General features: G+C 61.9%; 2 protein-coding genes across 3 annotated transcripts; one reads left to right on the top strand and one right to left on the bottom strand.

The window, feature by feature from the left end:
• The first annotated feature begins 22 nt into the window (after nt 1–22).
• THOC3 (THO complex 3) lies at nt 23–3,363 on the top strand. Its single transcript, XM_033073088.2, has 6 exons — nt 23–236; nt 563–719; nt 1,412–1,616; nt 1,952–2,113; nt 2,202–2,302; nt 2,631–3,363. Exons 1-6 carry the CDS (start codon nt 54–56, stop codon nt 2,792–2,794), a joined length of 972 nt encoding a protein of 323 aa, XP_032928979.1. The 5' UTR covers nt 23–53; the 3' UTR covers nt 2,795–3,363.
• A 1,582-nt stretch (nt 3,364–4,945) lies between these two features.
• Nucleotides 4,946–19,700, bottom strand: CPLX2 (complexin 2). 2 transcript variants are annotated; one of them, XM_033073133.1, is made up of 5 exons: nt 19,596–19,700; nt 15,078–15,175; nt 6,580–6,687; nt 5,948–6,123; nt 4,946–5,776 (listed from the first exon to the last, which is right to left on the bottom strand). In XM_033073133.1, exons 3-5 carry the CDS (start codon nt 6,608–6,610, stop codon nt 5,579–5,581), a joined length of 405 nt encoding a protein of 134 aa, XP_032929024.1. In that variant the 5' UTR covers nt 6,611–6,687; nt 15,078–15,175; nt 19,596–19,700; the 3' UTR covers nt 4,946–5,578. The 2 variants fall into 2 exon arrangements, with proteins under 2 accessions (XP_032929024.1, XP_032929025.1); XM_033073134.1 differs by lacking the exons at nt 15,078–15,175; nt 19,596–19,700 and adding an exon at nt 8,720–8,760.
• Nucleotides 19,701–20,634: the final 934 nt, after the last annotated feature.

The raw sequence follows: 20,634 nt of genomic DNA, 5'->3' as shown, positions 1-20,634 counted from the left end.
TGCCGGGGCGGGGCGCGCGCGGGGCTCGCGGTGCCGGTGGCGGCGGCCCCGCCATGGCGGTGTCGCCCTACGTGCAGGCCATGCAGGAGCTGTTCCGCGCCAACACGCGGAGCCGCGAGTTCCCGGCGCACGGCGCCAAGGTGCACTCGGTAGCCTGGAGCTGCTGCGGCCGCCGCCTCGCCTCCGGTTCCTTCGACAAGACCGCCAGCGTGTTCCTGCTGGAGAAGGACCGGCTGGTGAGATCCCCCGGCAGCGGGCGGGCATGGTGCGGGGCGGTCCCGGGAGCCCTTGGGCATCCCGGGTGCGGGGGCTTGGGCTGGTGTCCGGAACCGGGAGTGTGTCCGGTGATCGGTACCGGGCCCGGGGATGGGTACCCTGTGTGCACCGGGAGTGGAGCCGCTGCCTGGCGGGGATGCTGTGTCCGGGCCGGCCGTGGGCGGGACGTGGCTGGGCTGGTGGCGGCTCCGGGTGTGTCCCAGCGGGGATGCAGCGTGCTGGGATGTGGGGCAGGAGTGGGAGCAGGGCTGGGCACATCCTCACATCGTCTGCCCTCTCCCTCCAGGTGAAGGAGAACAACTACCGGGGCCACGGGGACAGCGTGGATCAGCTCTGCTGGCACCCCAGCAACCCTGACCTCTTCGTCACAGCGTCAGGGGACAAAACCATCCGCATCTGGGACGTCCGCACTACCAAGTGCATTGCCACTGTCAACACCAAAGGTGAGTTCCTGCAGGCGACCCATCTGCAGTGGCACAGAGCTTTGGACCTTTCCTCTGGTTCTTTCTGGTTGGGGCATCTTTGCTAACTGCTTTGTATTTGTGTTGCACTCATTGTGTGAGAGCTGATTTACTGTGGGGTCAGGACTGGTAGAACTACTGAAATACGGTGCTGGCTGTTAAAATGTTCTCTGTTCTTGTCTCTGGAGTCAGTAGATTGAGAGGCTGGAGACTGGGGAAAGGCATGTTTGCAGAGAGCCATGGTGGAAATAAAAGTTTGTGGATTCAGAAAATCAGTTTGAATTCATGTGAGGCTTAACCCAAATACCATCTCTGCTCTTGGAAATGTCCAATTTTGAGTTGTTGGTGCTGGGAATAGCATTGTAAGGTTGTGTAACAGCAACCTGCTATGTTCTTACCTTTATTCAAAGGCATTTATTTTTGGCTTCTGCTTTTTCTGGATCTCACAGATAATTTAGATGATCTTTGGCTTGACCTGGTAGGTGATTGCTGTGGTCCCATCTTGGCTAAAATGGGGTATGGCATATTGTTTCCAAGCTGTACTTCTCACAAGTTTGGTTTTACTGGATAGCCACTGTGCAGGGTTTGTGTGTTAGACTGAAGAACTGGCAGTCTTTCCTCTTTGGGAATGGTTTGGAATGGAAGTGGGACCTGCTGCCTTTCTGTCCCTTCAGGTGAGAACATCAACATCTGCTGGAGCCCTGATGGACAGACCATTGCTGTGGGGAACAAGGACGACGTGGTCACCTTCATTGATGCCAAGACTCATCGCTCCAAAGCTGAGGAACAGTTCAAGTTTGAGGTGAACGAGATCTCGTGGAACAACGATAACAACATGTTCTTCCTCACCAATGGGAATGGCTGCATCAACATCCTCAGGCAGGTGCCCGTGGCTGCTGGTGGGCTGGGTGGCTGAGCTGGCTGCAGTCATTGGCAAGTGCCTTTGCTGCTTTTGGGAAACCTGAGCCCCACATCCCAGCAATCCCCTGCCCTCTGGCAGGAATGAGCTTGCCTAGAGCTGAGGTTGCCACAGTTGTGGGCTGTGCTCAGCTCCCTGAAATGGTCTCTGATGCTTTGCCTCATTCACTGGACATTCAGTGTCTCCTGCCTTGGCAAGGTTTGCTTCCAGTCCTGGTGTGCCTCCTGCCTGCCCTGCTGTAGGGAATCCCTGTGCTTCTCTCACTGCTCCCTACCTTCTCCCTTCACCTCCACAGCTACCCAGAACTGAAACCCATCCAGTCCATCAACGCCCATCCTTCCAACTGCATCTGCATCAAGTTTGATCCCATGGGGAAGTACTTTGCCACAGGCAGTGCTGATGCATTGGTCAGCCTCTGGGATGTGGATGAGCTGGTGTGTGTGAGGTGCTTCTCCAGGTAGGTAGAGCTGTCCCAAAATTGTTTTCCCCCTGTCTGAGGGCTGTGGTGACAGTGCCTCACTGTCTGCTCCCCTCGGTTGCTGCAGGCTCGACTGGCCCGTGCGGACGCTGAGCTTTAGCCACGATGGGAAGATGCTGGCCTCAGCATCAGAAGATCACTTCATTGACATTGCCGAGGTGGAGACAGGTAATGGTTTTATTTCGGGGAACAGCAAGGAGGGAATTGGATGAGAAGTGCTGGTGGAGCTGGGAAGACACAGGGAAAATCTGCCTGCTAAGGAAGAACTTTGCTGTGCAAAGCAGAACGCCATGAGGGGGAGCCTCTGCCTCAGTAGTCTGTGGCAGACATGCCTGTCATGTCTGTACCTTGTCACTGGGTGACGAAAAGGCGCTGGAGCAGCGTTTGTGCTGCCTCTTCTCTCCACTGAGGGAAGCAGCACTGCTGGGCTCTGGGGAGGTGAGCAGCAGAGGGGGCTGGAGGCTCTCCAAGCTGATGTGGCTCCTTTTCCATGCAGGAGAGAAGCTCTGGGAGGTGCAGTGTGAGTCCCCCACCTTCACAGTGGCCTGGCACCCGAAGAGGCCACTGCTGGCCTTTGCCTGTGACGACAAAGATGGCAAATACGACAGCAGCAGGGAGGCTGGCACTGTCAAGCTTTTTGGGCTCCCCAACGACTCCTGATGAAGCTACTGCACCCGGGGAGGCAACACCTGCCTGCTCTTGGGGTGGGAGCTTAGATAGCATAGGTGGGGCAAGGAGCTGGCTCATCTCCTTGCCAGCCTGGCAGGGCTGTGACCTCAGGCTCAGTTTGGTGTGTCCTGCTCTTGGGAACTTTTACAAACAGGCAGCTGTGTGCTGGGGAGAATGGGGGGATGCTGGCAGGGCCCCCCTCTGCCACCTCCTCTCTGGGGTGTGGGGGGCTTGTCCCAAAGGCAAGTGGCCAAAGAAAATCAGTCACTGAAGGTGGCTGCTGAGGAGCCTCCCATGGGAGGTGCTCTGCTTTGACCAGGCTCCCCAGCAGTGATGAGATATGTGACTGTCCCCTTGTCCCCAAAAGCCTGCTGGCAAAGACAGCTGTGGGAGCAGAGCCTCCCTCTCCCCCTCCCAGACATCCCGTGTCCCTTCCCTGTACTGGGGCAATGAGGGGAGGGTGGGGGATTTGAGCTGGTAGATGTTTTCCCAGATGGGGCTTTTTTAAAAATATTTGTGGTGTCTTTTTATAATTTTGATAAATCCTCTTCCTTAACAAAGGTGCCTGTGGCTATTTGGAGGGGTGAAAGGAGGGTGCTGAGCTGCTCTCCCTTCCACTGCCTCCTTCCCTTGGCCACAGCAAGGCCCTGGCAGGGGGGGTCTGTCGAGGATTGTCCCTCTTGTCCCCGCTGGCTGTCCCCGCTCTCTGTGTCCCCTGTCCTGCGCTGTCACCACACCAGGGGGCGCTGCGTCCCCACGGTGGGGACAGGTGACAGCGGGGACCCTGCTGCGATGGGGACATGGGGACACTGTGGTTCCCTGCCACCAGCCCCGAGCAGAGCCCTTCCCCTGCCCTGTCCTCACTGCCCAGGGAGGCCTGTGGGGATTTCTCCCCACCTGCACTGTCGTGCCAGCTCACAGCCTGCCTGTGATGGAGACCGTGCCTGCGAGATCTCTGCCGTTTTCTACCCTCATATTTCCTTCTGACAGAAGCTTTTCTGGGTGACTGCTCTGCTGATGCCGCCTGGGTAACAGCTGAGCTCTTTGCTGGTAAATGATGGCACATCAGTCAGAGCCGAGGCTGGCACCAGGCTGAAGCCTCCTGAGCTGTGCCCAGCCTGGGCAGTGCCAGGGCCTCTGCCTCGGTGTGGGGGCATGAGGTGCCCCATGCCTACAGCCTCGTGCTCCTGTCTTGGAGTGGTGGAAGGCTGTGACCCCTCAGAAACACCCCTTGGACCCCTGGCTATCCCCAGTCATTCAGTGAGGGAAGTCCTGGAGTCAAGGGGAAAGGGGAGAAACTCTCATGCTGTGTCTGTGGGACATCCCTTTTGTCTTGTCCCCAGCCCCAGAGAGGACAGGTGCCTGTGGAGAGGAAGGCAGCAGGAATGAGCACGACTCTGGGAGCCACATGTGGCTGCTTCCTGCACCTGTGCAGGCCTGGCTGGGGGCCAGCCCATGTGTGATGAGCTGCCAGATACCAGCCCTGAGGTTGGCAGGGTGAGGGAGCTGACACGGGGGTGCAGGAAAGCAACGGATGAGAAGAGGCCAGAGCAATGTACAAATCCCTTTATTTTATTAGTTTGTCAAAGACTAGTTCGAGCAGGATGGTCACAGCATGTCTGTGGGGCCCCGAGCTGCCCGCCACCTCCTGGGAGGGCCCTGGTGAGCGGCTGGGGGCCGTGGCTGAGGGAGCACAGGGAGGGGGGAGCACGGTGCGGCAAGAGACAGGCCGGGATGAGGGTGTGCCCCTGCCTCGCCCCGTTGGGGTGCAAGCAGCAGCTCCTGGGACATCCCAGGGATCCCTTCCCAGGCCTGGGGACCCATGTGTCCAGCATCAGGTGAGGGCAGCCGGGTGCTCCCAGCCCGGGACTGGCCCGGCAGCCCTCGGCCCCGCGCTGGCTTTATTGCAGGGGGCAGAGCGGGGGTCCCGGCAGCGCGGCGAGGGGCGCCGCGGGTGACCCCCGGGGGGACAGTGGGGACTCGGGGGTGGGAGTCTGAGCAGCGGACACGAGGACGCATGGAGCGACGGGGCGCACCCTGGCACAGAGACACTAATGCGAGAACGGGGGCCAGCGGGGCCAAGACACAGACGAGCGAGCGGCGGGGACGGGGGGGACGAGGCAGGGGGGCCCCTGCCCCGCGCGTGCCTTTGTACACGGTTGGCGGAGCGCGGCGCCCGCTCCTCCCGGTGCTGAAGTATTGCAGTCTAACTGATATGGCTTTAACTATGGGGCCAGAGATGCGGGGAGGGGGGTCCCCTCCAACCCCCCGATGCAGGAGCACACCGGGCAGCCCCGGGGGACCCCCGTGCCCGACGACCGGGGATGGGGGAGCTGCGGGCAGGGCGCCTGGCTTTGTGCTTTGGGCTTGGCCCAGGGCGGGAGGGGGAAGGGGGATGGCAGTGTTGGGGACGAGGGCAGGCGAGCAGAGCCTACTGGGGTCCCCTGGGAGAACAGAAGGGGCAGGGCAGGGGGCACGAGGAGCCACCCCGGGGAGGCCGGTAGGGCCTGGGTGCCCCTAGCCTGCCGCGAGGTTACATCAGTGCATTTGGTCCCGGGTCGCCCTGTCCGGCCAGGGCTGCTCCCCTTTGGCGTGGTGGGGGGGGCCCTGCCTGGACGGGACGGGGCGGGCTTTTGGTCTGGTTGGGGGACAGGGCAGGAGGGGATGGGAGGGGGTGTGGGGACCCCCCTCTCCGGGGCCAAGGGAACTGATGGAGGAGTTGTAGGAGAGAGGGCGCCCGTGCCCCAGCACCCTATGGCAGGGTTGACGGTGCTGTTACTTCTTGAACATATCCTGCAGCGGGCCGGGCAGGTACTTGAGGACGGTGTCCAGGATGCTCTCCTCCTCCTCCTCTTCCTCATCCCCACAGCCCGCTGGGATCGCCTTCTTGGGGCGCGTCAGGCTGCCCTCACACGGCTGCTCCAGAGCAGCTTTCTCCTCTGCTTCCTTCTCCTCCTTCTTCTTCAGCCCGTACTGGGAGGACAGAAGCTCTCAGCAGGGCAGGCAGCGGGCACTGCTTGTGCTGTGCCCCGTGCCCATCGCCACCGACTTGGGCTACCCTGCTCCCGGCCACGCCGGCTCCCTGTCCCAGCCCCACCCCGGCTGCCACGGGCAGGGGCGGGCACAGGGGAGGTGTGTGCCCACCTTGTCACGGATCTGCTGCCGGACTTTCTCCCGCTCCGCTTCCATGCGGGCGTGCTTGGCTTTCCGCTCCTCCTCCTGCTGGCGCAGGGCCTCCTGCCTCTCCTCCTCCTTCTTCTGCGCGTCGGGGTCCTTCTCCTCCTCGCCCCCCAGCATCTTCCCCATGTCCTTGGTGGCCCCTGCGCATAACAAGACCCTTGGTTGGTCCCCTAGGAAGCTGCAGCCTGGTGCTGCTGCCAAAGCCCCTGCAGCAGCAGGAAGGGCAAGGAGGACCTGGGACATGCCCTGGGCCACCTGTGCCGAAGCGGGTTCAGGAGGCTGTGGGGATGGGGAGTGCCACAGGCTGGCTGTTCTAGTTCATGTCAGCCGGGGGAGACGCCAGCATCTCCTTCTTCAGCACCCAGGGGACCCGCTGGGGATTCCCACCTAGTGGCAGAAGAGCCAGGATTCCCCAGCCAGCCGCTGACGGCACTGGAAACGGGAAACCTGGAGGGCTCCAGCAGCAGCTCCCCACCGCCGGTGGCTCTCTGCGTGACTCTGTCCCCTTGCCGTGTCCCTCCCACTGCACTACTGCGGTGCTGGGCCAGCATTGCTCCCGGAGGAGCGACCCTGAGGGGGGAACAGCTCCCACTCACCGCCCAGCGCTTGCTTCATGACGAAGTCCATGGTGCCGGTGTGTGCGTGTGGCTAGGCCAATGCCCAGCACTCATCCACCGCTGTCCGGGCTTGCTGACCTGGGCCACCTGTGCAGGCAGAGAAGGACAGAGCTGGGGATACCACACCAAGGTTCCCTACCGCCCTGGCTGAGGGGTGGAATGATCTCTGCAGCTGCACTTTGCATCCTCAGCCCAAATGCCTTCCAGGATGGGCAGAGGGAGGTTCTGGGGTCTGCAGGCAGAGAGTGACTGTGCCTGCTCCCTTCAGCCCGCTCCCTACATCCCTTCTGGCCTTGAGCACCTGTGGAGGCAGCAAGGCAGCGACTCCAGAGGGATGTTCCACCTCAGCACTGCCCTTGGTGTGGCACCAGGAGCCTTGGTGCGCTGCCTGGGGGCTGGTGGGATGGGGACCCCCCACGCCACCACACATCGTGTGTCCCTGCTTTGTGGGAAAGGGTGGCAGACCTTTTCTGGGGGTGCCAGCGTGGCGCAGCCAGACCCGGGGTGCTGTGTGTGTGTGCGTGTGCCTACGGCAGTGCGAGTGCTCTGCAGAGGGATGGGGAAGAGGCTGTTGGCAGGTTGCAGCAGTGCTTGGGGGCTGCAGGGGTTGCAGGCAGCAGCCTGTGACTGTGTGTGTGATCCGTGCGGGTGCTGCGGGTGGGTGACACCGTTCAGGGGCACTGCCTGTGCAGGACGGAGCGGGTGCGCGTCCGTCTGAGTGCAGCTCTGCGCGCAGGCTGTGTTTGCTCAAGAGGTGTGTTTGCGGGTGGATGCAGGCTGTGTTTGCATGGGGGGTGCGTGCACACACGCGTGTGGATAAGTTTGTGGGGCTGCAGACTGTGCGTTCCCCCGTGGTGTGTGGGTTTGCAGCCTGTTTGCAAGCTTTGAGCGTGTGCGAGTTTTGGGGTCTGCGGGCTCTGCGGATGTGTGTGCACGCAGGTCTGCGGGCTGTGCCTGTGCGCTGGGTGTTTGTGTTCCGGGTGTGTGTGTGTTTGCACGCTGGGGGGGTGCTGCAGACTGTGTTAGTGTGAGTGTGAGGGGGGTTGTGTGTGCGGGTTCGTGGGTTTGCAGGCTGCACGGGGGGCTGCGCGCACAAATTTGCAGACTGTGTCGCGTGTGTGTACGTGTGGGGGTGTTGCAGGCTGCTGGTGTGCTCCGTGTGTGTGTGCATGCGGGGGATTACAGGCGGAGGGTTTGTGTGCGGAGTGCCCGTGCCCCCCACGTGCCCCGTGTGAGTGGGGTGCTGCAGGCTGCGCTCGGAGCCTGGCGGTGCAGTTTGCAGGGTGTGTGTGTGTGTACGTGCCCGGTGGGTGCCGCAGCCCCGCGGGTACCCCCGTCCCGGCTCCCCGGAACCCCACGGAGGCAGCGGGGGCTGCACGAGCTGTGACCCCGGGAAGTTTGCTGCTGCCAACCCCGGGGCACCCCGCGATAATGTGGGGGGGCTCCTCCGGGCAGTACAGTGCTGAGCCCTGGGACCGCAGCGGGGACTTGGGGGGCACCGGGGACGGAGGAACACCGGGGAGCAGAGGGACACCGGGGCCGTAGGCAAGGTGCAAGGATCATGGGGAGCACCCGAACACTGGGGTGCGTGGCGGGGGGGCTCGTAGCGATAGCGGGGTACGTGGGGGACATCGGGAGGTGCACGGGCGACGAGCAAACGGGGGAACACCGGCAGGCACCGGGATACCGGGGCCACAGGGGCTGCAGAGACGCAGGAGACACGGGGGGGCGCCAGGAAGGCGGGGGACAGCGGGGACACGGGACGTAGCGGACACCCGGCATGCGGGGGACACCGGGACCGCAGCGGGGTGCGGGACCCGGGGAGCGCGCCACCGCGGGGGGGAGGCGTGGGGAGCAGGCACAAAGAGGACGAGGAGGGAGCCCGGGTCGGGGGACACGCACCGGGGGCGCAAGGGACAGCGGGGACAAGGGGGAACGCGGGGACACGGGGAAGGCGGGAACCGCGCGGGGGGCTCGGGTCGCGCAGGGGACGCGGCGCCGCGGGGACCCCTCATCCCCCCCCACCCCATCCCGGTGCCTGCGGTGCGGGGCCCCGCCCGCCGCCCGGGGCCGCCCGGTGCCGCAGCGGCGGCGCTGTCCCTTCAGCACCGGCACTCACCGGCTCCGCCGCCGCTCGCCGCTGCCGCCGCTCCGCCCCGCCCCGCCCCGCCGCGGCCCGGCCCCCTCCCGCCCCCGGCGGCACGCGTGGGCCCGCCCGGAGCGACACCCCCCGCCACCGCTCCGACCGGCCCCCGCGGGGGCGGCGGGATGCGGGACCCCTCCCGGGAAACGCCGCACGACCCCCGGGGACACGTCCCGGGGAGCCCCGCACCGCTCACCAGGCTGCGGACGGAGCCCCCTCGGACACCACCCCGCGTTCCCGCAGCGAGGGACGGGGCGAGCGCCTCCTGCGCGGGGTTAATGATTCACCGCCGCGGCAATTAACGGGCGAAACGAGCCATTCAGCAGCCAGGAGGGGTCCCGCATCCCCCCTCCTTCACTCGACCCCCGACCCGCAGCACCCTGGCCTCCTCTGCAGCGATGCGGAGCGGCTGCGGGAGTTTAATTAAAGTCCCCGATAAATCATGTCACCCTCCCTCTCCCTTCCGCCAAGAGCTGCCGCTCGGGGGCCTCAGATTTGGATTTTTTGTGGTGTTCCCCCCGCGGGGCTCCCAGGGTGGGACTGGGGTGCTCAGGGAGGGGATGCCAGAGGGGTCTGCGGTGGCATCGAGGATATGATGCCCGCGGAGCTCAGAGCCTCCTTCAGCGAAGGGTTCCCGGGCAGGAAAGGGGGTGCATCACCCCGCCTGCCCCCCCTGCACCTGCCCGAAGGGAGAAGAGCTCCTGCAGCCCCTCCTGTGTTCATCCTCTGCAGTGCAGGACAAGACTCCCCGGGTCTCCCACCCTTGTCCTGATGCACAGGGACGGTATGTGCTCCTCAGAGCGGCAGCTGGTGCCTGCTAATTGATCCAGCCCAGGGCTCTTAAGAGACAAGATGAGCCCTGTGCGAATCACATTAGTGGTGCTTGGAGCCGGGCTTTGGGATAGCTGGAGTTTAACAGTGAGGCTCTGGAGTAGCAGCGTGCGGGCGCCCAGAAGGGTGCTGGAGAGGGTCTGGGTGCGGGGTCCTTTCAGGGATGTCCCCCCCTAAACGTGGGAGGCTGCAGGGAGCTGGGACAGGCTGCAGCTGCCCCCACAAACCCTTTGGGGTGGGCTGCAGAGATGCTGCCGGCGCTGCCGGGCTCTGCTGGGGCTGCTGTGGGAAGGCTGGGGGTGATGTAGGATGTGGGGGCACATCTCACAGCCAGGGGGCCAAAACTGCCACCTCCACAGAGATGCGGCACCGACAGATCTGTGTGTGCGCACCCACTGCCAGCTCCTGCCTCAACGCACGGCCGCTGCCACGGACAACTCTCAGCACAGGGACAGCACATCAGGGACTTGTCCCTCTTGTTCTCCGCTCTCACTGCTCCCAAAATCACCCCCTGGCGCAGCCCATCCCCGAGCCCTCAGCCTGGCATTGACCAACAACTCCTTTCTCCACCTCCAAGGTAAAACAGCCTCCTGCCCTCGTCCCCAGCCCCTCTCTGCCTGCTGGCAGCTGGTGGGACGGGCATGTGGGCGGCAAGACAGGCCTGGCTTGGCCCGTCCGTCTGTCCGTCCGTCCGTCCTGCGGCAGCCCTGCTCCGGGCGTTGACGTCAGCGCTCCCGGCAGCCGGGCGGTGGGCGGGCGGCACCGCTCCTATTGTATTAAAAATAATACAGCGGAGCACAAATTCATTACAGATAAGTGTGACAGCCAGGAGGAATTAACGAGCCCGTCTCTCAGCGCCTGACAAACGCCTCCTTTTGTTCCTGGGATGGGTCCTTGAGTCCTTCAATCTTTGGAGATGCTTCGGCTCATTAAGCACATCCTCCTCCCAGTAGATCCCAGTGTGCCAGAGGACTGCTCCCAGTATGAGCTGAGGCCAAACTGGCAGGGACATCCCTTGTGCCAGTGCCCAGTGCTAAGTCAGGCTTGCCTTTCTTGGGATTCAGTGGCCTGGAGTGCTGTCCCCAAGGCCTGTCCCCACGTGGGGAGTGGGGTGGCCCGGGGGAGGTGGGCGAAGCAGCCCCCGTCCCTGCTGCTGTGGGTGGCACAAGGCTCGTGTGAGCTGAGGCCACCCGCCCCAGCACTCCAGCTGCTGCTGCCCACAGCACAACCGCAGCTGCCAGGCTGGTGGGCACCCAACTCTGTCCTGCTGGCTCTCGTGGGAAGAGCAGCCAAGGGCTTGTCACCAGCCCTGGGCATTGCCTCCTGCCCTGCACACCCCTGCTCCTGGGACAGAGATGGATCCAGGGGACCCCCACAGTCCCAGAGCTGGTGTTTGGGGGATGCTCCTGGTGCTTGTGCCCAGTGTGGGCACTCCTTTAAAGCCAGCTGTTCCTTCCATCATCCTGGGTGGCTGCCTGGAGCTGCTGGGGGAGGCAGGAAGGGAAGGGATGCGGAGAGGTGTGAGGAACTGGGGCAGCAGCACCGTAGCCAAATGGAGGAGGAAGCTCTCAGCACCGCCAAGCCCTGCAAGTCGCCTCTGTGGAGTTAGCACAGGTGCCAGGGCTCCAGCAGTTCCGTGCTCCACTGGCGCCCAGGGAGGGAATGGGGCTGGCTGGTGCCACCACATTGGCCACAGCATCTGCTGTCAGCAACGCCCGAGTGGCACCTGCCTGCTGGCATTGTCCCCATTGTCCCCTGACTGCCAGATGGGGACCCTGCAAGGTCACAGCCTCTGCGGGCCCTTGCAAAGCTCCCAGGTAGAGGGAATATCTGCACCCATTCCTGCAGCATTGCCAGCCTAGCCTGCTCTCATCCATTAGCACAGGGCAGTTATTTCACTTATCCGCCCCCCAACATCTTTGCAGAAAATAATTATTGGTCCTTCTCATTGCACCGAGGGATTAAAAGTGGTTAACTCCATTTCCAGAGGCTTTGTTATGTTGGTTTTCCCTCAGCTGCTGCACAAGGCGATTTCCACAGTGCCACTTAGGCAGCTTTTATCAGGTTGTCTTCTGGAGGTAATTGGGTTTTTCAGGAGCCTGTTTAAAATTCGTAACCCAGCCTCTTAAACAAAACAAAAACAGCAGCGGGGAAAAGAGGAAGAGGCAGTACGAAACATGCAGCAGCTGCAGCCTCTGAAGAGCAGCTCTGGTCCCTTGGGGCTGGCACCCGGCAGGGGCAAGGACAGGGACAGGCACCAGCCGTGCTGTGGAATCAGTCTGGAGACAGCCCCTCCAGCTCAGCGTCTGGACACAGACTGCTCAGGGACAGGGGGGACACGGGATCATCCCCTCACGCCGTGCTCAGGGCAAGGTGAGTCTGTGGTGCTCAGAACCACCCCCAGTCCAGTCCCTGGGGATGCCAGGGCCACCACTCTGCCCCTGCAGCAAGTCACAGACCCCCCCAGCACGGGAGGGAGACCCCAGCACCCAGTCACCCGTGTCAGACACGGGGTGTGGATGTGGTCTCTGATTGCTCAGCACTCTCCAGGAGCCTTGGGGCTGGTGGGGAGGGAGGTGGGCTCATGCCACAGCTGTGGGAGCAGCACCATGGCAATGCCCCCTGAGTTCAGCAGAGAGGGACAGAGCAAATGGGCAAAAAACACCTTTATGGGGTAACTCCTGCTAGCCCCAAGCTCTGAGGGTCTCCCTGGCTCTGGGCTTTGCTGGCTGACTTGGAGGGGAAATCCTGCTGCCCACCCTGTGCACCCCTGCAGCAAGAGGGGCTCCGGGCTGACACTGCGGCTGTTGCTGCTCTCCTGCATCACTGCACGGGTCCGTCTGCATTGATACCCATCTGCATTGCTACCACAGCCCTGCCACCGTCACTCTGTCCGCCCTCTCCTCGTTGGACAAGGGGTGCATTGGGCACCCCCAGCTCATCCCTGCCCCTCTCCGTGCCGCGGGGCGCAGTGCGGGCTGGGGAGCGAGTGGGTGGCAGGGAGCTGCCACAGCAGATGGCCGGAACACGGAGCTGCACGCAAGGAGGGCCATCCCCGGGGGCCATTCACGGGAGCTGGCTGTGAGCTGGCAACTGCGGTCCCCATCACGCACCTGCTCGTCCCAGGCACGGCAGCAGCGTGCGAGCCGGGGAGGCTGCGGCTGACGGAGGGATGGCGTGAGGAGAACACTGAGATCCTGGTTTCCAGCTGTTGCCAGCATGGCAGTGTCCCAGGAGGATATCAGAGAGAGAGGGGTGCTCCAGTGCTGCTCATCCCCACAGAGCTCCCCGAAATGAACATCTACACCTACATCTGTGTCACAGAGTGATGTAGGGAATGAATCTCCCAGAGACCTCCCAAGGAGACAGGGACTCAGCTCCAGGCTCCAGCTAAGAAGACTCCAGAGTGGCTGGGATGTCAGCCATGGTGTGACCGAGCACCTTGGCTTTGCCACCACTGCTCTGTGCCCTGTGAGGTGCAGCTCTGCTCACCCAGCCCCAGTCTCAGAACCGCAAGGAGTCCACATCCCGTGAGTGCTGGGGGACGCTGGGATGGACCTGTGCATGCCAGGGGGACTCTGCTGGGATGGACCCTGCCACTGGAGTGCTGCAGTGGTGACTCCTCATCCCCGCAGCTCCCGACTCCCAGCGTGTGTCCGGTGCCTCTGTGCCATGCATTATTAAACAGAGGCACTGCAGCCCCTCGCTGTTTATCCTGGTGTGGCTGTGTGGGGACAGGCTGTGGGAGCCGTGGTGGCTCGCTGCAGACTCAGCCACAAGATTTAGGCTCACTGCAGGTCTGTCCAGTTCCCCAAACAGGTTTATGATCCCTGGGCTTACTCATCTGGCCGCTTCCCACCCCCCATCCTGTGTAGGATGGATCCCACCTCCCTGTGGAATAGACACTGCGTTCAGCCTTGGTGCTCTGACCTAGGCTGCACTGCCCTTGCCCTGCCCACACAGCAGGTACAGCATTTACATCCCAATCGCCTCTACAAGGGCACACTGGTGCCGAGTCCACCCCATCAATATTTATGGCAGGCACGCACACCCGCGCAGCTCTGCAGGGGCCGGTGTGGAGCCGAGCTGGGCACAGCACACCAGACACTGCTTGGGAAGGACACAAAAGCCCCCTGAGTCTCTGTGCTGCCTCCCCTTTGCCCCACCCTGTGCACACACTGGTTTTCATCCGTGCCACACTGACACACTTGACACAGTGCAGGCGCCAGTGACTGAGGGGGTCAGGACGGTGTGGGGGTAGTGGATGCACAAGGATCATCTCCTGGCTCTGTGTCAGGATGGGATTTGGGCACCCACTCCCCACAGAAAGCCTCAAAGCAGTTATACCCACCCTCATTTCACTGACAGAAAAAAGACATTCAGGACAAAGGCATGATTGGCTCAAGGCTGGGCATCCAGGTCACGGCAGAGCAATGGCAGCCCCACCTGTCCTCTCTCCAGCCAAAACACCCTAAAAAATGAGCACTGCTCCCCTGAGGTTCAGCCTCATGCTGATAGAGCATCGGTTTTGCAAAGATCTTGTAAGCTCTATGTGGCACCCGAGTTGAGGACAGAAACTGGGGTGCTTTAACCCCTCTCTATACCCCCAGTGCTGGGGAGAGGGAGGAAGTGAGGAGCAGGGATGCTCGACTCAAACTCCCAGCCTGGCTCTGGGAGACCACCTGCCTTCTGTGGGGAAAGGGCTCATTGCAGGGGCGGTTTGGGAACCCAAATACCCCACAGCCTAGGTGGGGTACACATAAGGGGGGCAACACCAGGGACACCCTGTCCTCGATGGCAGCAGATGGCTGCATGGTGGGGGGCTCCACGGCAGCGTGGGGGGAGACATCTGGGTGCCTGGGCTCTGGCCAAGCTGCAGCTCAGTGGGAGCAGGATGAGCCTGAGCTGCCCTGGCTGGAGAGGTGGGGAGGGGACCACTAAGGAGTAGCTGGGATGGGTGTGGGGCTTGCTGCCCACCCCAGCCTGCCTGTGCTTGGGGTTTCTGCTGCGGCGTGACGCCGGACAGGCACCGTGCTGCTCCAAGAGCTGCTGGGGCTTGGGCCAGAAAATTCATTCTTGGCTGCTTTCAGTGGGGTTTGGCTCGTACCTTTCCCATCTGGGGCCTTTCAAATGGAGGGGAAAAAAAAAAAAAAAAAAGAAGAAAGAAAAAAACCCTGGCCCTGCGCCACCTCCACAGTCACCATCACTTGCCATGGTCTCCAGGTGGGACCGTGCCCAGCATCTGCTGAGAGCCTGAGCTGGTCCTCACTCCTGTGGCCTCTGCCTGGTCCTGAGCTGCTTCAGGTGCCTCTTGCTCTGCATCAAAGTGTCACCAAGGTGAGAACCCTCCATCCCCCATCTTGGGTGACCTGACTGTCTCCACTGAGGCAGCCCCAGGTGGCACCTCTGAGCCTCCCCATCCATCCCACAGCTGTGCTGTGCCCCCCACACCACAGGGAGTGAAATGGCCCCCCAACCCCCCAAGAGCCACAGCGCTGCCTACCTTGGTGTGTGCAGCACCAGGAGTCTGCTGCTTCAGCACCTAACGCAGGGGGACAAGGACCTCGTGGGGCTGGCTGGGCATCGCAGGGACAGCAGGGCCTGCAGAGACACCGACAGCAGAGCATGAGTGCCTTGGAGGGGCCAGGTGGCACAGACAAAGTGGAATCACTTGATGGGTGACAGAGCACACCACTGCTTGCTGCCTTCTCCTCCACCTGGGTGGGTCTGTGTAGTCCCCACATCCCGATCTCCAAGGATGGGAGCAGCCTGCTGCCAAATGCCACCATCTCCCTGCAGGTGGGAGCCCAGCAGGGTGTGCAGAGGGGGACAGGCTGCAGGAGATGGCAGCTCATCAGTCTTTGGTCCTCTCCTGCATCAGGGGCCCCCACTCTGCTGCTGGCAGAGGGCTCCTGGCCATCTCTGCAGGTACCTGGCAGTTTGGATGCCTTCATTAAAAATTTAGAGGGCTCTCAACTCTTTAAGGGTTTTGAAATTTCTCATTAACTCTGCCTTCCTTAGCTTGCACATGATGAATTTCTTCTTTGGAGAACATAATGGCAAGCCACCAAACAAAAGTCCTTGCTCAGACTCAGCAACTGGAGGAAGCCTGATACCGATTTGGGCTCCCCCCTCCTGCTTGACCTCAGGAAACTTCTGTCTGGGGATCTCATCCCTTCCTCAAATGTCCTTGAAATCCTCCTGTGATGCTTGGGGAGAGGCAGGGGGATGCTGGCCTGAGCAGGGGCTGTGCAGGGACCTGGGTACCAGGGTTCTGGGTGCCACACTGGCAGTTTCTGGGGTCCCTGTGGTGTGGCTCATGTCACTGTGACACGTGTCATAAGCGTGATTTCTCCTCTGCAACTCGAGGAGCAGGTTCCCAGGGAAGTTACAAATTCATCATGACTTCAAGCAAAAGCTTTTCCTCCACCCTGGGGAAGGAGGGAGGCTTTGGCAAATTGGAGATAAATATATGACCCAGGGGAGCCAGGGGAAACACAGGCAAACACCGACGCTGTGGAGGAGCAGGGGCTGGGATGGATGGAGCCTGCATTTTTAAAAGCTTTGCAGAGCAGGGATGCCTCATTCCAACCCTGGGAGCAGGAGACACTGACAGCCCTTGGGAACAGGGTTTGGGGACAGGTTAGCTGTGGGAAGAGGCAGAGGGTCCCCAGTGGGACCTCTGAGGAAACCCCAGAATGGTGCTTGGTGCCCTGGGAAATGCAGTGCTAAGAGCTCAGCCTGGAAAGGGCTCAGCAGCAGCGTGAAGGTGACCTTTGCTGGGGACAACCACTGCCTCCTTTGGGATGTGGGAAGGCTCTGGAGCAGGGTGAGATGGGCTGCAGAAGCTGCAGGGGTGTGTTCCTGGAGGTGTCTGGTTCCCAGACAGCACCATGCCACTGAGACAGCTGGGCTGGGACAGAACCAGTTTGGCTCTGCTGGCCATGGCCTGGGGTGCACATCAGCAGATATTTATTTGCTGAAACCTCACAGGGTGGGAAGAGTAGGAACACCCTGCTCAGGTACCTGAGAGAATGCAGAGTTCTGAGGGGTGCTGCTCCAATCCCTGCAGGGTATTTTTTATCTCAAGCAGACCAAAGAGTTTTTTTTAATCTCCTTTGCAATAGGCAGAGCCTGCCAGTACCATGAAGATGCATCTCACCTGGACAGCTGCACTAGCTCAGTCTGTCTGTCTGTCCAGGCAGCCAGACAGCAACCACAGCCAAAGCAGAGGACAGGGAACAGCAGAGCTGGGTGATGGTGCCAGAACATTCCCAGCTCCAGGGACAGCAGTGGCCCCAGGTGCTGGCAGGGATGTTTTGATCCAGTCTGGACACAAGACACAGTATCCAGGGAAAACTTAATGCTTGAGATGAGACATTAGTGAGTCCACAGCTCTTCTGCTTTGGCACATCCAGCTCTCAGCACCCTGCTTGAATAGCTGAGGTTGTCCAAGTGTCTGAGAAGAGGGGGAGCTGGGGAAGGAGGAGGGTGAGCAGTGAGAAACTCAGAGCACATCTCAAAGCACTTCCCCTGCCTAAGGGAGATGCTCCTGGTACCTGCCTTGGGTCTGGCACCAGCTTTCTGTCTGGGCAGCAGGTGAGAAGGAAGGTTCAGAGTCACGATGTTTGGGGAAAGTCTCTGCTGGCAGTGCACTGTCCTGGCTCTCACACAGGGATGCAGAGGACACCAGGCAGACCCCAGAGGCATTTCTCAGTTGAGGTCTGTTCCTGAGCCGACCTGCTTTGCCTCCAAATAGCAAATCCTCAGCCTCAAACATCTCAATACCCCTTGCACAATTCCTCTAGCCTCAGACTGGGGCAGGTCTGGGTCACACCATTGTGAGGTTCTGGGATTTGATGAGATGAGCAACATTTCTGAGCTTCTGACGAGTGTCACAGCAGGGGCTGGTGACACCAGTTAGAGAGAGATGGACCTGCTGTGAGCAGGAGGAGCAGGAGCTTGTGGCACAGAACAACACGGTGAAGGTGGAAGTGGCACCTGGCAAGGCACTGGCTGACATAGTGAGCCCACAGCTGGACAAGGCAGATGGTCTGGGTCTCTGCAGCCAGGAAGGCTCTGCAGGACCAGGAGAGCAGAGGGGAAAGCTCCTGGGACGAGCGAGCAGAGAGCACTCACGCGAGAGCAGCCCGCAGGAGCACAGCTTGTTTACCCTGGCTGAGCAGGCCTGATTGCTCTCTATAAATACACCCGGAGAATAAACACCGGGGAGGGAGAAGGATCATTTAAACTCGAGGATGATTCTGGCATAAGAACAAATGGGAAGGCCTGGCCAGGAACACACAGAGGCTGTGGGCGAGAGCAGAGATCCTCTGGCCACAGGGAAGGTCCTCTGGATCCAGCTCTGGCTGTTGGGGAAGTGTGTGATGCCCGAGGCTTGGGCTCGGTGCCAGTGGGAGAGGCAGCAGCCTGGGCTGCAGTGACCGTGCTCTCCTGCCATACCAGACCTTCCAAGCTCCAGGCCACGGGGGCTCATTGGTGGCCATGGAGATGTGACACACTGCAAGTGATCATTGCCTCTTCCCCAGAGGGTTTTTCCCCAGGACTGGACCTCTGCTGGGACTTCTCATCTCCACAGCATAAATCAGGCTGGACAACTCCACACAGCTCCCTTGGCTCCTGATATGGGCCTGGTGGGCTATGCCTGGCAGCAGCCTCTACAGAAACCCAGGGAAGAGCCATGGTGTGAACCACAATCATCCTCCAGTGCTGTGAGGTGTTCTGAGCTCTGTCTGCTCGGGGTCATTTCGATACTAATGTCATCACGCAAGGCAATCGAAGAAACAAACACTCGGCCCACAGCCAAGAGAGACTTTGAGACATTTTTCTGTGCCAGTTTGTCTCAGCTGAGCCATCTCCAGTTTCCCCAGGAGGGTGAGGGTCAGACACTGTGAGCAGTGCCACTGGATGGGGACTGAGCTCCTTTGTTTCCATACTGGAGCCTGTCCTGGCAACCCCTGGGGTCCTGCAGCCTCAGAGCCACAAGGGCAGGTTTGGCAGGGAGGACACTTCTCTGTGCCCTGAGCCCGGCCCATCTTTCCTCATCCTCTGTTTGCCAAACCCAGCACCTCAGCCTGGCTCGAATCACTCCAGTTCCTTCACCAGCCCGGGCCACCGCCGCCAGGAGCCCAGCTGGCAGCAGGGAGAAGCCCTGAGCCCTGTTCTGAGCGACAGTGCCAGCCCTGCTTCTCTGCTCTGACTCACTGCACTGCCAGCCTCGGGCAGTGGCTGCCCGGTCACGCTCGTGCCATGCGGGTGGCACTGCCACCGCGTGCTGCCAAGGCCTGGATCACGGCAGCCACCTGCCCCTGTGCTGCAGCCGTGGCGCTGGGGGCTCAGCAAGGAGAGGGGCTGGAGTGGGGGGCTTGGGAGTGCACAGGGGAGAGGGGTTGGATCTCAGGGGACTGGGAACGGTGAGGCTGGAATGCTCCACGAGTGGTTGGACTTAGCCGTGGAGAGCAGGCTGGAGGAGGGAGCCGCTGATGGGGAGGCATGGGAAGAGCCCGGCAGGTACCGGAGATGCCCACGGCAGAAAGGTGCACGGAGCCTGCCGGCTGCAGGCAGGGGGTGATGGAGGGATCAGGTCGCATCCTCTCCCTGCCCACAGCCCCGCTGTGCGGAGCCCCCCGCAGGGATGGCCATCCACGAAGGGGCTGGAGGGGGCGCCCGGGGGTGACAGCCCTTCTCCTGCCATCCCCTGCACATCGCCGTGTCCCCCCTCCCCACACCTGCGGATGGGCACCCGGGGGCGCGCCGCTCAGCTCTGCATCTTGCACCCGCACCCCGCATCACCTGCATCCTTGCCCGCATCCCGCATCACCTGCATCCATCCCCGCATCCCGCCCCGCATGCCGCATCCCTCCGCTCCGCGGCCGCCGCCCCGTTATATAAGCCGGCGGCCCCGGGAGGCTCGGCGGGCCGATCCCCGCGCCCGTGCCCGGCCCCCCCGGGCTCTGCGGCACGGCGGGCCCGGTTCGGCCCGGCCCGGTCCTGCACCCACCTGGCTGGCTCGGCGCGGCTCCGGTGCGCCCCGTCCGCCCCCGGCGCCGAGAAGGAGCCGCCGCCGGAAGGGAGGCGGGAGCCGTAGCGGTACAGGGGGGGCCCGGTGCTGGCTCCCCCTCCGCCGCACGGCCTCCCGGGCGGGGCCGCCTCCGTGCCCGCCTCCGGACCGCCCCGCGCCCCGGGCGGCAGCCCCCGGCCCGGCCTTCCGCCCCGGTACCGGGCGGCTTCCCTCCGGTACCCGGTAATTGCTCCTCTGGTACCGAGATGCCCTCCCTGCTATTCAACCATCCGCCCCCTGCAACCCGGCTATGCTCCCGTTCACCCCGCATCACCCTCGGTTCGTAGCGTCCCTCCGGGTACCACTCGTGCCCACAGTTGCACCTGCAGTGCCATGACAGCCATCCCCAGTGCATGGCCGTGTCTTCCAGAACCCCGTTTCTTGGCCATCGGTTTCTCTATTACCCAGCAATTCCCTGGCCATCCCTCTGGACCCCCTGGATGTGCCAGTTTCCCCCCATCCAGCATTTCCTTCTAATACTTGCTCTCTCTCCACAGGTGCTTCTCTGCCCCCCTGTGCCGGTGATTCCTCTCCCACGGCACTGCCAACCCCTCCAGAGCAGGGGTCTCTCTCTGGGTGTCTCGAGTGCCAGCAGTGCTCCCCAGAGCAGAGATCCCTGTTGCACAAAGCCCTTCCCCAGGTTCTCTGCAGGGTGTCCCGAGGATGGGGGTGATGAAGAGCTGTGAGCCCACTGGAGCCTGCAGGGCTCACAGCAAAGCCAGGGGGAGCAGAGGAGGAGGAGAAGCTGTAACAGGGGCTGCTCTGGGAGCTGCAGAACTCCGGGATGAGATGTGGGCAGGCTGGCCATGTGCTGCTTCTTGGGGTAGGGAACAGCACAAGGAGGGAGTGTGAGAAGAGCAAGAACTTGGCCACAGAGGTGAGAAGAGAAGCCAAAACTCTGGATCAGGGATTGCTGCAGAGCATGGTCAAGAGGACTGCAAGATCCCCATTAACCTGAGGGGCTGGAACTCATCCTCCC

Source organism: Catharus ustulatus, chromosome 15 (genome assembly GCF_009819885.2).
Source record: "Catharus ustulatus isolate bCatUst1 chromosome 15, bCatUst1.pri.v2, whole genome shotgun sequence".
In the NCBI taxonomy this organism is placed as follows: Eukaryota; Metazoa; Chordata; class Aves; order Passeriformes; family Turdidae; genus Catharus; species Catharus ustulatus.
Note: the sequence above shows the minus strand (reverse complement) of the source record. Positions and strands in the feature narration are given on the sequence as shown.

Excerpts from the sequence above, each read along its gene's own strand:
- THOC3 (XM_033073088.2), top strand. The coding sequence starts at position 54 with ATGGCGGTGTCGCCCTACGTGCAGGCCATGCAGGAGCTGTTCCGCGCC. Across the intron at positions 237-562 it reads TGCTGGAGAAGGACCGGCTG|GTGAAGGAGAACAACTACCG; the intron begins GTGAGATCCCCC and ends CTCTCCCTCCAG. Across the intron at positions 2,303-2,630 it reads CATTGCCGAGGTGGAGACAG|GAGAGAAGCTCTGGGAGGTG; the intron begins GTAATGGTTTTA and ends TTTTCCATGCAG.
- CPLX2 (XM_033073133.1), bottom strand. The coding sequence starts at position 6,610 with ATGGACTTCGTCATGAAGCAAGCGCTGGGCG. Across the intron at positions 6,124-6,579 it reads CATGAAGCAAGCGCTGGGCG|GGGCCACCAAGGACATGGGG; the intron begins GTGAGTGGGAGC and ends TGTTATGCGCAG. Across the intron at positions 5,777-5,947 it reads GGCAGCAGATCCGTGACAAG|TACGGGCTGAAGAAGAAGGA; the intron begins GTGGGCACACAC and ends CTGTCCTCCCAG.